Genomic DNA, 12,847 nt, shown 5'->3' on the forward strand with positions numbered 1-12,847 from the left:
GGCCGAAGGAAGGAGAGGAGGAAGGGCTTCACGCTCACCCTTCCTCCTGGAAGACCACGGTGCGGATTCAGCTGGAGAATGCTACAGAATACAGGAGCCTAGCTGTTCTTGTAGTGCTGCTCATTTAATGCTCCTATGCGCCGATGCAGACAGACGCACACGTGGCCCCCTTCTTGAGGTGTGAATGCTGTCAAAGGGAAAGCAGCCCTTATAGACAACACTGCATGTTATCTTGTCAACACCATGTGTGACATTTTGAAAGTAACAGGGTTGTGGTTGCGGAGGAGGGAAGGTGAGCATGTGTGTGCATGGGGGGGGGGAGCTGCTTCTTTGGGGAAAGTTGCGATGTGCCCAGATTGTAATGACAGACAGTCTCTATTTACCATACGTATCCTCTTCACAATTTGACAGGAAATTGGCTCTGAACCTCTCCATAAAAGCCTTCCACTAAGGAGTAAGAAGAGCAATGCTTGAAAAACTAGGAATTCCCATTGCCAATTAGAAATTTTTCAAAAGCAGTTTTATTGGGCTCACGCCAAGTGGGTTTGTTTTTTTTAATGTTACGAGCCTATTCTCAAGGAAGACGCCTCAGTCTTCCTGTTCTCGGAAACCTTCCTATTTTTAAAGGCATCTGCATAGCAGAGTTTTGGGAGAGGTCTGCTTCCTTCATCTGAAGCAAGCAGGGCGCGCCCCACAGAAAGATGGTCGCTCCATGACAGAGCATATACCTTGCATGAATGTATGCAGAAGGTCAGAGGTTCTATCCCGGGCACCTTCAGTTAAAGAGGGGCTGGGAAAGACCTTGAGATCTTGGAACAGCTTCATGTAAGTGCAGACAATAAGAGGCTGGATGCCCTGGCGTCCTGACTCTGCACGTTAGTCCGATTTGTGCTTCTGTAAGTGAAGACGTGCCGCTCCTTTTCTGCATATTTAGAATTCAAATGAGACTCCGCGACGGCCTGAGCTGTCAGAACGAAAACCTAGAAAGCTCATTAGGAAATAACTGCATAAGCTCGTAAAGACCGAGCTGGCAATTCTCAACGCAGTTAGGAAAACCAGCTTTCACAGTTCTATCAACCCAGACTCCTCACCTGCAGAGGTTTTTTTTTTAAAAAAAATAAAGGTATTTTCTCACTGTTTCCCAGGGCGTCTTTCACACCTAGGAATGTCACATTACCCTTTTTAACCCGTTTTGAAGCCGTTTTTGATCTGTCATGGAGTAAACCGGTATAGGGCTGCCATTTCACACATGGCTTTCCCCTTCTGGGAAAGAGCTGGATCTGAAGCGATTTGCCATTTCAGACTGCACTGCTTTTCCCCCCGCCGTTTTTCACCCGTCTGGGCGATCTCCGGCTTTTTTTTTTTAACGTTCTCTTTAGAACGCTATAGCGCTATGGTGCTATAACACAATACTCCAGGCATTCCAACGGCGGGGAAAAGCGCATCGGAACTGGGAGAGGAAACTGAAGACTACTTGGAAGCTTCAGCCCCGTTTCCTAAACCGGACAGAAGCGCTTGTGTGTGAAATTACAAATATATTCTGGTAGGGAACCGGTTCTAAAACGGTTCTGTCTGAAATGACAGACCAGAAACCGTTTGGGAACCGTTCCTCTTCCGAATTATATCATCTGTCTGAAATTCCTCACCATCTCCTGCCTGCAAACACAGAGTGGAGGGGCTATATTGGGGGGCACTTGGAAGGAAGATTTGACCTGTGACTGCAAGGTTTGTGTGCTGACTTGCAGAAGATGGACAAAACATGCAGTGTTCTCTCCCTGGACCTTGCAAAGGGGTCAGTGACCCATGACAAGCAAGTCAAAACATACTAGAACCCAGGGGTCATTTCGTAGAAAAAGAGCTAGGGGAACTCATTAGCATAACTCATTAGCATATGCCACACCCCCTGACATCAGGGGCCCGGCGGTGGACCTGCAAGGCCAGCGGGAGTGCGAGGAAGCCCTGCCAAGGCCCTCCCTGGCCCCAGGCAGGCAGGGGTGGGGAGAGGCGGGGAGGAAGCAACTTACCCTCCTTCTTCTCCTGCCTCCTCCTGGCTGAATGAGGGCTGGAAGCAGGGCGGCCGGAAGCAGGGGGCGGGGCTTCATCATGTGCCCCGCCCCCCTGCACCTCACCCGGGGGAACTGCATTCCCCCGCATTCCCCCCCGGAATGACCTCTGCTAGAACCATTTATTCTGACATTTGTAGGCAATGTCTCACTGAAACAAGAGGATCTGACAATATCACAAAATTAACCATTTAAAAAGCATTTCCCTCCCTTTCAGAGTATACTTTGATCTTCTACGGGAGAGGACTGTATACAGACTCAGGAAGTCCTGCTTTTGCGTTAATAGAACTCAAACACCTCTGATGAAGATAGATCCAGTTGGCCAGCTGTGTTGGTCTGAAGCAGTAGAACAAATTTAGAGACCAGTGGCACCTTTAAGACCAACAAAGGTTTATTCAAGGTGTGAGCTTTCGTGAGCAAGGCACACTTTTTCAAACACTTTTTCAACACAATCACTGGACCTAACAACATCAACGACACCATCAGGGGCTCATTCACTTGCTCATCTTCTAACATTGTACATGCCATTAAATGTCAGCAATACCTTTCGGTTCTCTACATAGGACAAACAGGACAGACCCTACGTCAGAGGATAATTGGGCACGAATCTGACATCAGGAATTACAAGACTGAGAAACCTGTAGAAGAACACTTTAACCTTCCAGGACATTCAATGGATGACCTCAGAGTAGCTGTTTTATTACAAAGGAACTTCAGGAACAGAATGGAAAGGGAAATTGCTGACTTACAAGTTATCACAACACTTGGAACAAAAACCTCCCCAGGACTCAACAGGGATATTGGATTTTTATCCCATTACATATGCTAACTCATTCAGTTCTCAAATATGTATTCTCAACAAGAAGGACTATAAATCCTCTGTATTTTAGTGTATTTCTTTTTTAGAACAGCATATTAGAATACTGAATGGATGTCTGCTGACAACATTACGTTCAGCTCAAAATAAACTGTTAAGTGCGCCCTCCATGCCTGACTGGAGATAATTAAGATTCTGTTACTTCTCACAATTAGAGAAAAAACACCTTTAGACATTTATCTGCTCTTTTGACATATTTATTGCTTTACAAATGTTGATGTTATAACCCTAACTTGTTGTTCAGTTTTTGACTTTGCGTAACTTAAACATCACCAGGTTACGTGTTAATTTGCTGTTAAATCCCTGTCTAGAAGTTTGGAACCTCATCTACCATTCCAATGTATTTGAAAAAGTGCCTTGCACACGAAAGGACACGAATAAACCTTTGTTGGTCTTAAAGGTGCCACTGGACTTTAAATTGGTTCTACCTCTGATGAAGGAGCCTGAGACGGTCTAAAACTGGCATATTTGTCAGACTCTCATCGCATCAACGAAGAACACACTTGTAGAAAAGAGGTTTCTTTATTTGAAGCAATAGGTGCATAACAGGATCACTGTTCAGAATAAGAAACAAGCATGGATCCCAAGAGATTATAAGAAATTCAAAAAGCTGAGGCCCAATTGCGGGACTTCCCCCGCGCGCCATTGAGCCTGGGAAGCAACGCTCCTACTTACTCATAACATGCTGCTTCTCATGGATAACGCCATGAGATCACCCAAACTACTATACTCCAGCAACCATCTGCGGCCTTGAGAGATACAGACGTTCCTGCTACTAGGCAATTAAGCGTATAAACAGGCATACATGGGAAAGTGAAAGCAAACAAGCGCATACCCAAAGACAAGGATACATAAGAATACATACAGAGCATAGTGACACATCAGAGCATACACAGAGTACAGGGAAACACATTGGCAGCTTGCTGACAATATTGCATACACAAATCTAGGTTATTCCAGGGCAGGAGCACAGCACTCTCTCTAGCTCTTTGCCTGTCCTTGCACACGAAATGCCTTCTGGGCTTGCGATGCCTGGGCTTTCGACTACTGGATCAGTTCCAAGTGGCCGTAGCCTACCCTAAAATGTTTATTTAAAAAAAAAAAAGAAGTAGAAAGATGGTGGCTGTGGGAAGGGAGGGAAGGGGGGGGGGAAACAGTTTTCAAATTGTCATTCAGTCATGGAGGCTGACCTCCGGCCGGTCTTTCTCTCTGGGAGGAGGAGGAGGAGGAGAAGAGATTGGATTTATACCCCGCCCTTCACTTGGAGTCTCAGAGCGGCTTACAAACTCCTTCCCCTTCCCCTCCCCACAACAGACACACTGTGAGGTGGGTGGGGCTGAGAGAACTCTGACAGATACTGCTCTTTTTCAAGGACAGCTGTGCCAGAGCTTGTGACTGACCCAAGGTCACATCAGCAGGTGCAAGGGGAGGAGTGGGGAATCGAACCCGGTTCTCCCAGATTAGAGTCCGCGCACTTAACCACTACACCAAACTGCCGAACCTACCTCGCGCCCTGACCTGGATGGGCCAGGCTAGCTCAACCTCGTTGGATCTCAGAAGCTAAGCAGGGTCAGCCCTGGTTGGTGCTTGGATGGGAGACCGCCACGGAAGCCCAGAGTTCCTACAGAGAGGCGAGCAATGGCAAACCACCTCGGTCTGCTTTCTGCCTTGAAAACCAACCCCATGAAAGGCTACCGTCAATTGGCAGCGATTCGAGGGCCCTTTCCACCACCACGTTCCCCCTCCCTCCCAGGGCTGTTGTGAGAATAAACCGAAAAGAGGAGAGCCATGTGTTCTGAGTGTCCCTCTTGACCAATTCCTTGCACTGGGCAGCTCATGGCTGGCCATTTGGCACCTGCCGGGGCAGAAGTCAGCTTCTGGTGCTCCAAAAACGTAACTGTCCTATCAGAGGTTCTCATCAACCCAATTCTGGCTTTCAAATCAGTGAAATGGACTAGCTGTCGCAGAATACGTGGATACAGCAGAAGGCCAGGTGAAGCAATGTGTAAAAACGGAGGAGGGGAAAGAGGCTGGGATTGTAACCATAGTTCCCTCTAAGCTGAGTTGGTGTGAGCTAGCTCACAGATTTTTAGCCTCCGGCTCACAGATTTTTGTCTTAGCTCAGGAAGGATGGCTCCAAAGTAAACTGATTTATGCAGCAGCCAAATCGCTCGCTCACAACTTTAATGCCAGTAGCTCACAAAGTAGAATTTTTGCTCACAGAACTCCAGAGCTTAGAGGGAACATTGATTGTAACCCTGGGTTGGAAGAACTGAACGTTGACCAACACAACCATGTTTTCTCCTATGAAATGCTGGTCTGGTCTCTTTTTAAATTTTATTGTGTGTGTGTGTGTGTGTACGCGCACACGACTGGAAGTCATGGCTGACTTCTGGCGACCCCTGGTGGGGCTCGGAGGCAAATGACGTTCAGAGAGGTGGCTTGCTATGGCCTGTCTCTTCGTCCCAGCCCTGGTATTCCTCGGGGGTCTCCCACCCAAGTACTTCCCAGGGTCGGCCCCGCTTTTCTTCCGAGATCGGGCTTGCCTGGCCTTTCCAGTCAGAGCCTCTTCTCCTATGAAATCCCGTAGGCTATGGAGCTAGAGCTTACAATTTTTTTTTGTTTAAAACTACGGTGTGCTGGAGGCAGCCCGGGGTTTGTAGAGAGAGGGGAACCTCCTCGAGCGAAAGCAGGGGGTGGCGCCTTCTAAATTTAGATTGCGAGCTTCCGGCTCAGGGAATTCTTGTCATGTTGCATAATAACAAATAACCCACCCCAATCCTTTGGGGCGGTGATTCCAGCGGAATATGATGAGTCATCCACAAACAAACAGGTAACGAGATTAAAAGCACGCAGGCTGGTGGGAAGACAGCATATCATTCAAGCCTTGAGCAGTTTAGTAAATCAGACCTGTAACAATCAGGGCGGGCTTCATCCATCTGCCAAAAAGGAGGGAGAACAACAACAACAACAACAAAATCAAGAGCAGAGGAACTATTTAAGGGATGTTTGTGTGTGTGGGGGGGGGGAGTTGCTCTGAAGGCAAATTTCGTCTCTTCAGTACATAATTAGGATCAAGTAAACCATTGCAGAGGAGGGACCTGCCGTGGCTCAAGTGGTTAAGACACTGAACTGCAGACCGGAAGGTCGGTAGATCAGCAGTTTGAGACCCGAGTGCCACATGACGGAGTGAGCTCCCGTCTCTGGCCCCAGCTCCTGCCAACCTAGCAGTTCAAAAGCAAGAAACTGCAAGTAGATAAATAGGAACCGCTTTGGTGGGAAAGTTACAGCGTTCCGTGTGCCTCGGTGTCTAGTCATGCCGGCCACATGACCACGGAAATGTTCTTGGACAGCGCTGGCTCTTCGACTGGCTTTCGAGCAAGGGAAACCTTTACCTTTATCTAAACTATTGCAGAATGCAGAAGAAGGGAAATGTGATTATCGAAGCTGATTTTACTCTTGCACGACGGCATTTCCTTCAAAATAAGTCTTTTTAGGAAAAGTACTCTTTCAGAAATTCACTGCCCTGCCAGCTTGTACCAGTTGCTGAGGCCTTTAGTTCACTGGTGTGCCTTTAGTTCACTGCTGGAAAACAACAGAACTTACCAAGTATGGAAGAACGTGTCAAGAAACCGTTTTAAGATGTTAAAGCCTCCTGTATTACCTTATCGTTTTTCGTAAAGGAAGACTGCAGGATGGATGCCTTTCATCCAGACCAGCTTGATTACATGCCTGAATTGCGTTGTTACAAGTACCCTCTTCACATGGAAGAACGGTTAATCACCGAGCATGGATATCTGAAGGAGTTACTTGTTACTGAAGGGGCACTCATCAATTATATTAGTTATATTCCTATCCAGTGTTCAGTAGGCTGTGATAATTTGTTCTGCAATTAATTTGTTCTACAATACACTTACTGCTCTGTTATGCCGATGTCTATTGTTCAGCATTATGTCTTTCTGTGTCTATTTCTTTGCTTATTCTTTAGAAGGGTCCTTTATTTTTACTGGGGTCCTTTCCTCTGTGGTCGTTTTGGCTTTTCGGAGGATGCTCTCCCCCTTTTTCCCTCGTGCATTGCTCCTTTTATTAGTGGCATCCTTCGCAGAAATAAATGTTAATGGTAGCTTCGCGCTTTTGAACATTTTGTGCATGTCTCATTTAATTTCGAGAGACGATGATGTTGTGTGTGCCTGGTTGACGTTGTCCATTTTAATGTTGTTGTTTTTAAATCCAACTGAAAAATAATATTCTGGAGGCGCAACTGGATTCAGTGTATTTAGGGCTGCTGACTTGGGAACTGGCCTCTGTAGCCATTGCTTCGGTAGCAGTACGCGCCTCTCCAGACAGCAAGGGATCATGGAAGATCCTTCTGGCTGGATCCTGTAGACCAAAGGCCCAAGACAGGGTTTTTTTTTTCTGGCGAGATGGTAACCCTAACTATATACAAACAGATTTAGGCAGGTACCTGTGTTGGTCTGAAGCAGCAGAGCAAAGTTCGAGTCCAGTGGCACCTTTAATACCTTGAAAAAAACTTTGCTGGTCTTAAAGGTGCTACTGGACTCAACGTTTGTTATACAAAAACGGATGAGTTACTCCCTCTAATTGATTGAAATCGGGCAAACCGGGATGCACGATACATACCAAACTTTCAGAGGACTTGCCAGCTACTTCTGCTCCAAGTATAGTTAGAAGGATGACACACGGTGTGGCCATGCCCAAGAACGAGCAAAATCTAAAGAACGAAAGAAAGACAAATATTCAGAGTTCGGCTGTAGTAGAACGAATCTTCTACCACACCTCCTTCGGTGCTCAAACGTTTTAATACCGACCAACATGGAGCCTGGGAATCAAGCTGGGGTGGGTGGGGAAGGAAGCATCTTGCCTTGTCTCATAAAGGTACTAATTTGGGAGACGTTCCAGACTGGCGGCAGGGGGAGTTTCCGCTCAGGCAGGCCTGTGCGGTTGCTAGGAAACCCGGAGACCTTATCAGTCAGCTTGAAGCATATTCCACACCCAGAATTCGAAGGGTGGAAATCAATGAGATTGCAAATGGGAACAGTAGCTGCCTGGCACTGTCGCTGATAAACCTCCGCACGAAAAAAACACACACAACTGGATGCAGCGCTTGGCTATACGGGATCAATACGAGACAGGAGACGGAGAGCGAGCGAGAGTGTGCCAGCGTGGCACAGATGGCTTGTCAGACAATCCGCATGCCCTGCTCTCCCTTAGGCGGTTCGGAGGCTGATGGAAGAAGAACTTGTCACTTTCAAGTCTTCCGGAGAATGAGCTGCAGAAGTTTAATCCGTCCAAAGAGGCCCATCGACAACAACTACTTGCTATTTTCCCTCCTCCGGCTGGCCGTTTCGTTGACGGGCTTGCAACTGTCTTGCGCTTCAAATGGGCTTCTGGGCCTGGCCGCAAGAACACAAACGATTACTCGCCGTAGACAAATGGGAAAATGCCTCTTTTAATTTTTGAAGCTAGAGCATCCCTGCCCCACTTTCTCAGGCGATGGCTGGCTGCACACTAACCCCCTTGGGGGGGCTGAAGACAGAAGGGATTCCCTAGACGTTATTAATTGTATGTTTTCAGCCTCAGCTTCCACTCTTGGCAAACCCAACCACTTGGTGAGAAAGATTTCAATGAGCTACTGTCACCTCTGGGACATGCCTAGGCTCCCCGCCTCCGAAGGTTATGGAGAGGATAAAGAAACAAAGGCTGAGAGGGGAAGATCTGGGCTGCTATTAGATGTCGTAAAAATATACTATACTTTCAGGAATCACTTCCATGTAGGAAAAACCATGCTTATTCCTTCTGTATCGCGTGGAAAGTTCATAGAATCATAGAGTTGGAAGGGTCCTCCGGGGTCATTAGCCCAACCCCCTGCACAATGCAGGAAATTCACAAATACCTTCCCCCCCACACACACCCAGTGACCTCTGCTCCATGCCCAGAAGATGGCAAAAAACCCTCCAGGATCTCCAGCCAAACTGGCCTGGAGAAAAATTGCTTCCTGACCCCAGAGTGGCGATCGGCATTTCCCTGGGCGTGTGAGAAAGGGCCACAAGAACTCAGCACTGAGGCAACCCCTCCTACTCTCTGCCGAAGTTCACAGAATCTTTTGCAAAGTTGCTTTACAAAAGGGGAGATGTTAGAAATAAGCGGAGAAAATTTGGCGGAGGCTGGACGAAGGTTGTTAGGGGAGGTTCAAATGCAAAACTCCACACAGCCCCAGGCCCGCAAGGGTTGTGGTGAACAACCAAATCTGCTACCCTGAGTTCATCCAGCTCAGTGCTGTCTGTTGACCGGCTTCTCCGGGGCCTCAGGCCCGGGTCTGTCCCAACAGCAGCTACCTGAGATTGCAATGCTACCAGAGATTGAACACAGGACCCTCTGTGAGCGGAGAAAAGCTGTACAAGTATGTATCAATGTCATCAGCATTAACACAGGGATCCAAATTCCTGTCAAATGGCAGAAAGACCAGCTTTGTAAAAGATGATTCTCTCCCACACTCCCTTTCAGGCCATAAGTGACAACGAGGTCTAAACGTCAAGGCGGGCCAGTAAAATTGTTTGTTGGCTAGTAACATTTGTGGACATATTTGAAAGCCTGTAATAAATATATAGGGGGCTGTGGTGGCTCAAGTGGTTACAATGCTGAATTGCAGACCGGAAGAGTGGTAGTTCAGCAGTTCAAGACCCAAGTGCCGCATGACGGAGTGAGCTCCCGTCTCTGGTCCCAGCTCCTGCCAACCTAGCAGTTCGAAAGCAAGAAATTGCAAGTAGATAAATAGGTACCACTTTGGTGGGAAGGTAACAGTGTTCCGTGCGCCTTGGCGTCTAGTCATGCCAGCCACATGATCACGGAAACATCTTCGGACAGCGCTGGCTCTTCGGCTTGGAAACGGAGATGAGCACTGCTCGGATTCGACTGGCTTTCAAGCAAGGGAAACCTTTACCTACCTTACATAATAAATATATAATTTTAGACTGAGAGACAGGGGCAGGGGAAAGAGGATGTAGCGGTTAGAGCCTCGGATTAAGTTCTGGGAGACCCAAGTTCGAATCCCCCCTCTGCCAATGAAATTCACATTTTCAGTCTTTCCTCTGGCACAGGGTTGTTGAGAAGACGCAGGGGAGAATATTACAAGCCACTCTGGGTCCCCAGTGGGAAGGAAAGTCACCCTGGGTATAAATGAAGTAAAACTCAAATTGAGTAGCTCCAAGCAGTATTAAATGCGGCACTGAACAAACTAAAGAAGGGAAGGGGGACTAGAAGGAATTCACACCAACGCAGGACAGATTGGAGTTTTGATAATCCGAGATTAGAAGACACACACCTGTCTTAAGTGATAATTAAAGCCCCCCCCAGCAGCTTTAGAAGAACAAAGCATTCTCTTATCTCCCAAAAACGACACTAAATTTAACTTGCTGAGCCCAGAGAATAAAATGCTCCTCAACCGTCACCCGCCCACAAGTGTAGCAAGACTCCCTGGGCCTTCCCACTCACTCCTCGAAAGAGTTGAGTCACATCAACGAGAATACAAGCATATTAAAAGACAGAGCTGGAGAAACTTGGTGGGGAGAAATCCCCCCCCCAGCTGCTGTTCCTTTTTTGGCATCCTTTCAACAAGTCATGCCTCAGACCAATACACGCACCCGTTCCTGATCACAAACCCTTTAGAGACCTGTTTTCTTTGATGCGGCAAAACTGCTGTTACTTCACCCGTCGCTTTGGGTTCGGGCCACTCTGCACATCCAAATCAACGATCTACCTTAAGGACTCGACACTTTGTGTGCCGGTTTCATCCATTTTTAAAGAACCGACTACTGAAAATGATGGGACTAACGTCTGGTTTATCCACGACACTCTAATGTGGATGGCTGTTGCTTAGCTTGGGGGGGGGGGGGGGATCAACCCCCCCCCCCAGGCCAGTTTCTTTGAACCAAGGAAAGAGATTCTTCCAAAGCACGGGTGTGTGTGGACAAAATGGTATCCAACACTCCCTAGAGAAAGGGAGCCAAGAATGCTAGAGAAGTGGAATAGCCCCCCCCCCCATCTCTGGGTCTGGCTCAGTGCCCCATACTCAGGAAACCAACCGCAGTTCAGGAGATACCCAGTTATGAGAAGGGCATGGAATTCCCTTGCCAAGGCAATTTGACAAAGCCTGAGTTAGCCAACATAGGGTGGCTTTCATTTTGACAGCCAGCGTGGTATAGTGGTTATAGAGTGTCCGACTAGGATCGGGTTCGAATCCTTGCTCTGTCACAGAAGCTCGCTGGGTGACACTGGGCCAGTCACACACTCTCAGCCTAACCTACCTCACAGGATTGTTGTTTCGGGGATTCAATGGAGAGGGGGATCAAATGGAGGAGAGGAGAATTATGTAAGCCACCTCTTGGGTCCCCGCTGGGGAGAAAGGTGAAGTATAAATGAAGTGAATAAAACAAATTTTAAAAGTTCATTTAATTGTGGTTTATGTTTTAGAACAGCTAGATTAGAACAGCTAGAGACCTGACAACGGAAGCTCTGACTCGCAAAAGCTTATACCCCCCCCCAAATCTGAAGTGAGCAGGGACTCACAAAAGCTGCCACAAAATCTTTAAGGTGCTACTGGACTCTTGCTTTTTTCTAAGTCAAGGTAAAGGTTTCCCTTGCTCGAAAGCCAGTCGAATCTGACTCTAGGGGTGCGGTGCTCATCTCTGTTTCCAAGCCGAAGAGCCAGCGCTGTCCAAAGACGTTTCGGTGGTCACGTGGCCGGCATGACTAGACACCGAGGCGCACGGAACGCTGTTACCTTCCCACTGAACCTATTTATCTACTTGCAATTTCTTGCTTTCGAGCTGATAGGTTGGCAGGAGCTGGGGCCAGAGACGGGAGCTCACTCTGTCACGCGGCACTCAGGTCTCGAAGTGCCGAACTACAGACCTTCTGGTCTGCAGCTCAACCTCTGAGCCACCGTGGCTCCATTGCTCTTTTCTACTGTCCCAAAAATCTTGGCCTCTAAGGTGCTACTGGACTCAAAACCTAGCAGTTCTGCTGCAGAGCACAGCTGCCATCTGAGATTATAGATTCAGGTGGGGTCCCGACCCCGAGTTGGTCTGAAGCAGCAGAACAAAGTCTGAGTCCAGGGGCACCTTTGATACCCACAAAGTTATATTCAAGGTATAAACTTTCGTGTGCACACACACTTCCCCGGATACAATGACATAAAAATTATCAGTCCATACATATAGGTATATATGCTGTATGCTTAATTTACTGCTCTCACCCTCAATCTATATGTATGGACTGGTCATTTCCATTTCATTGTATCCGAGGAAGTGTGCATGCACATGGAAACTTATACCTTGAACACAACTTTGTTGGTGTTGAAGGTGCCACTGGACTTCTGCCACTTTGTTCTTCTGAGACTATGTTTTAGACGTTCCGCAGCCTGCCCCCAAGCTCCAGAGGTGGGACGAGCCAAAAGAAACCCAACTAACCTTGACCGAGGATATGAACAAGTGTCGAAAGGCCAAGTCTTTGACTGATGGTGGGGAAGGAACAGGTAGGTTTAAACACTCAGACGCGTCACACTAACAATCATTCGGGAGCGGCGCTAAATTGGCAAATGGCTCATGCCTGATTTGACTAATTCAAAAACAGTATCTGCTTTCCATGACAGAGTGTCTAATTATATCAACTGCAGAATAAACTTTAGCTTCCCGCCTGTCCTCTGGAACATGGATGCTTTCTTCAAAGATGGAGAAGAGAACAGAGAGCTCTGTTTGCAGTGATTTGCTGGCCCGTCCATCATCATCGCGGCTGCTTTGTGCGAGCCGCCATCAGTATCTTGAAGAGGCTTGTTGGAACAGGCTTCTTAATGATTCATCCAAAAGTGTCTGTCTTCCTAGAAATTAAC

At 47.6% G+C, this 12,847-nt stretch overlaps 1 protein-coding gene across 1 annotated transcript in view; it reads right to left on the reverse strand.

Moving 5' to 3' along the window:
• The window catches only part of LOC107110833 (chromosome unknown open reading frame, human C1orf159), a 45,445-nt gene that overhangs the window by 19,152 nt on the left and 13,446 nt on the right, over nt 1-12,847 (reverse strand). The window contains exons 2-3 of the mRNA XM_015411660.1: nt 8,277-8,354; nt 7,582-7,672 (exon numbers count right to left, since the gene is read on the reverse strand). Coding sequence (XP_015267146.1) covers nt 7,582-7,672; nt 8,277-8,354 — 169 coding nt within the window. The remainder of the gene's footprint in view (nt 1-7,581; nt 7,673-8,276; nt 8,355-12,847) is intronic.

The sequence above is a fragment of the Gekko japonicus genome, unplaced genomic scaffold, assembly GCF_001447785.1.
Source record: "Gekko japonicus isolate JY-2015 unplaced genomic scaffold, Gekko_japonicus_V1.1 scaffold76, whole genome shotgun sequence".
NCBI classification, from domain to species: Eukaryota; Metazoa; Chordata; class Lepidosauria; order Squamata; family Gekkonidae; genus Gekko; species Gekko japonicus.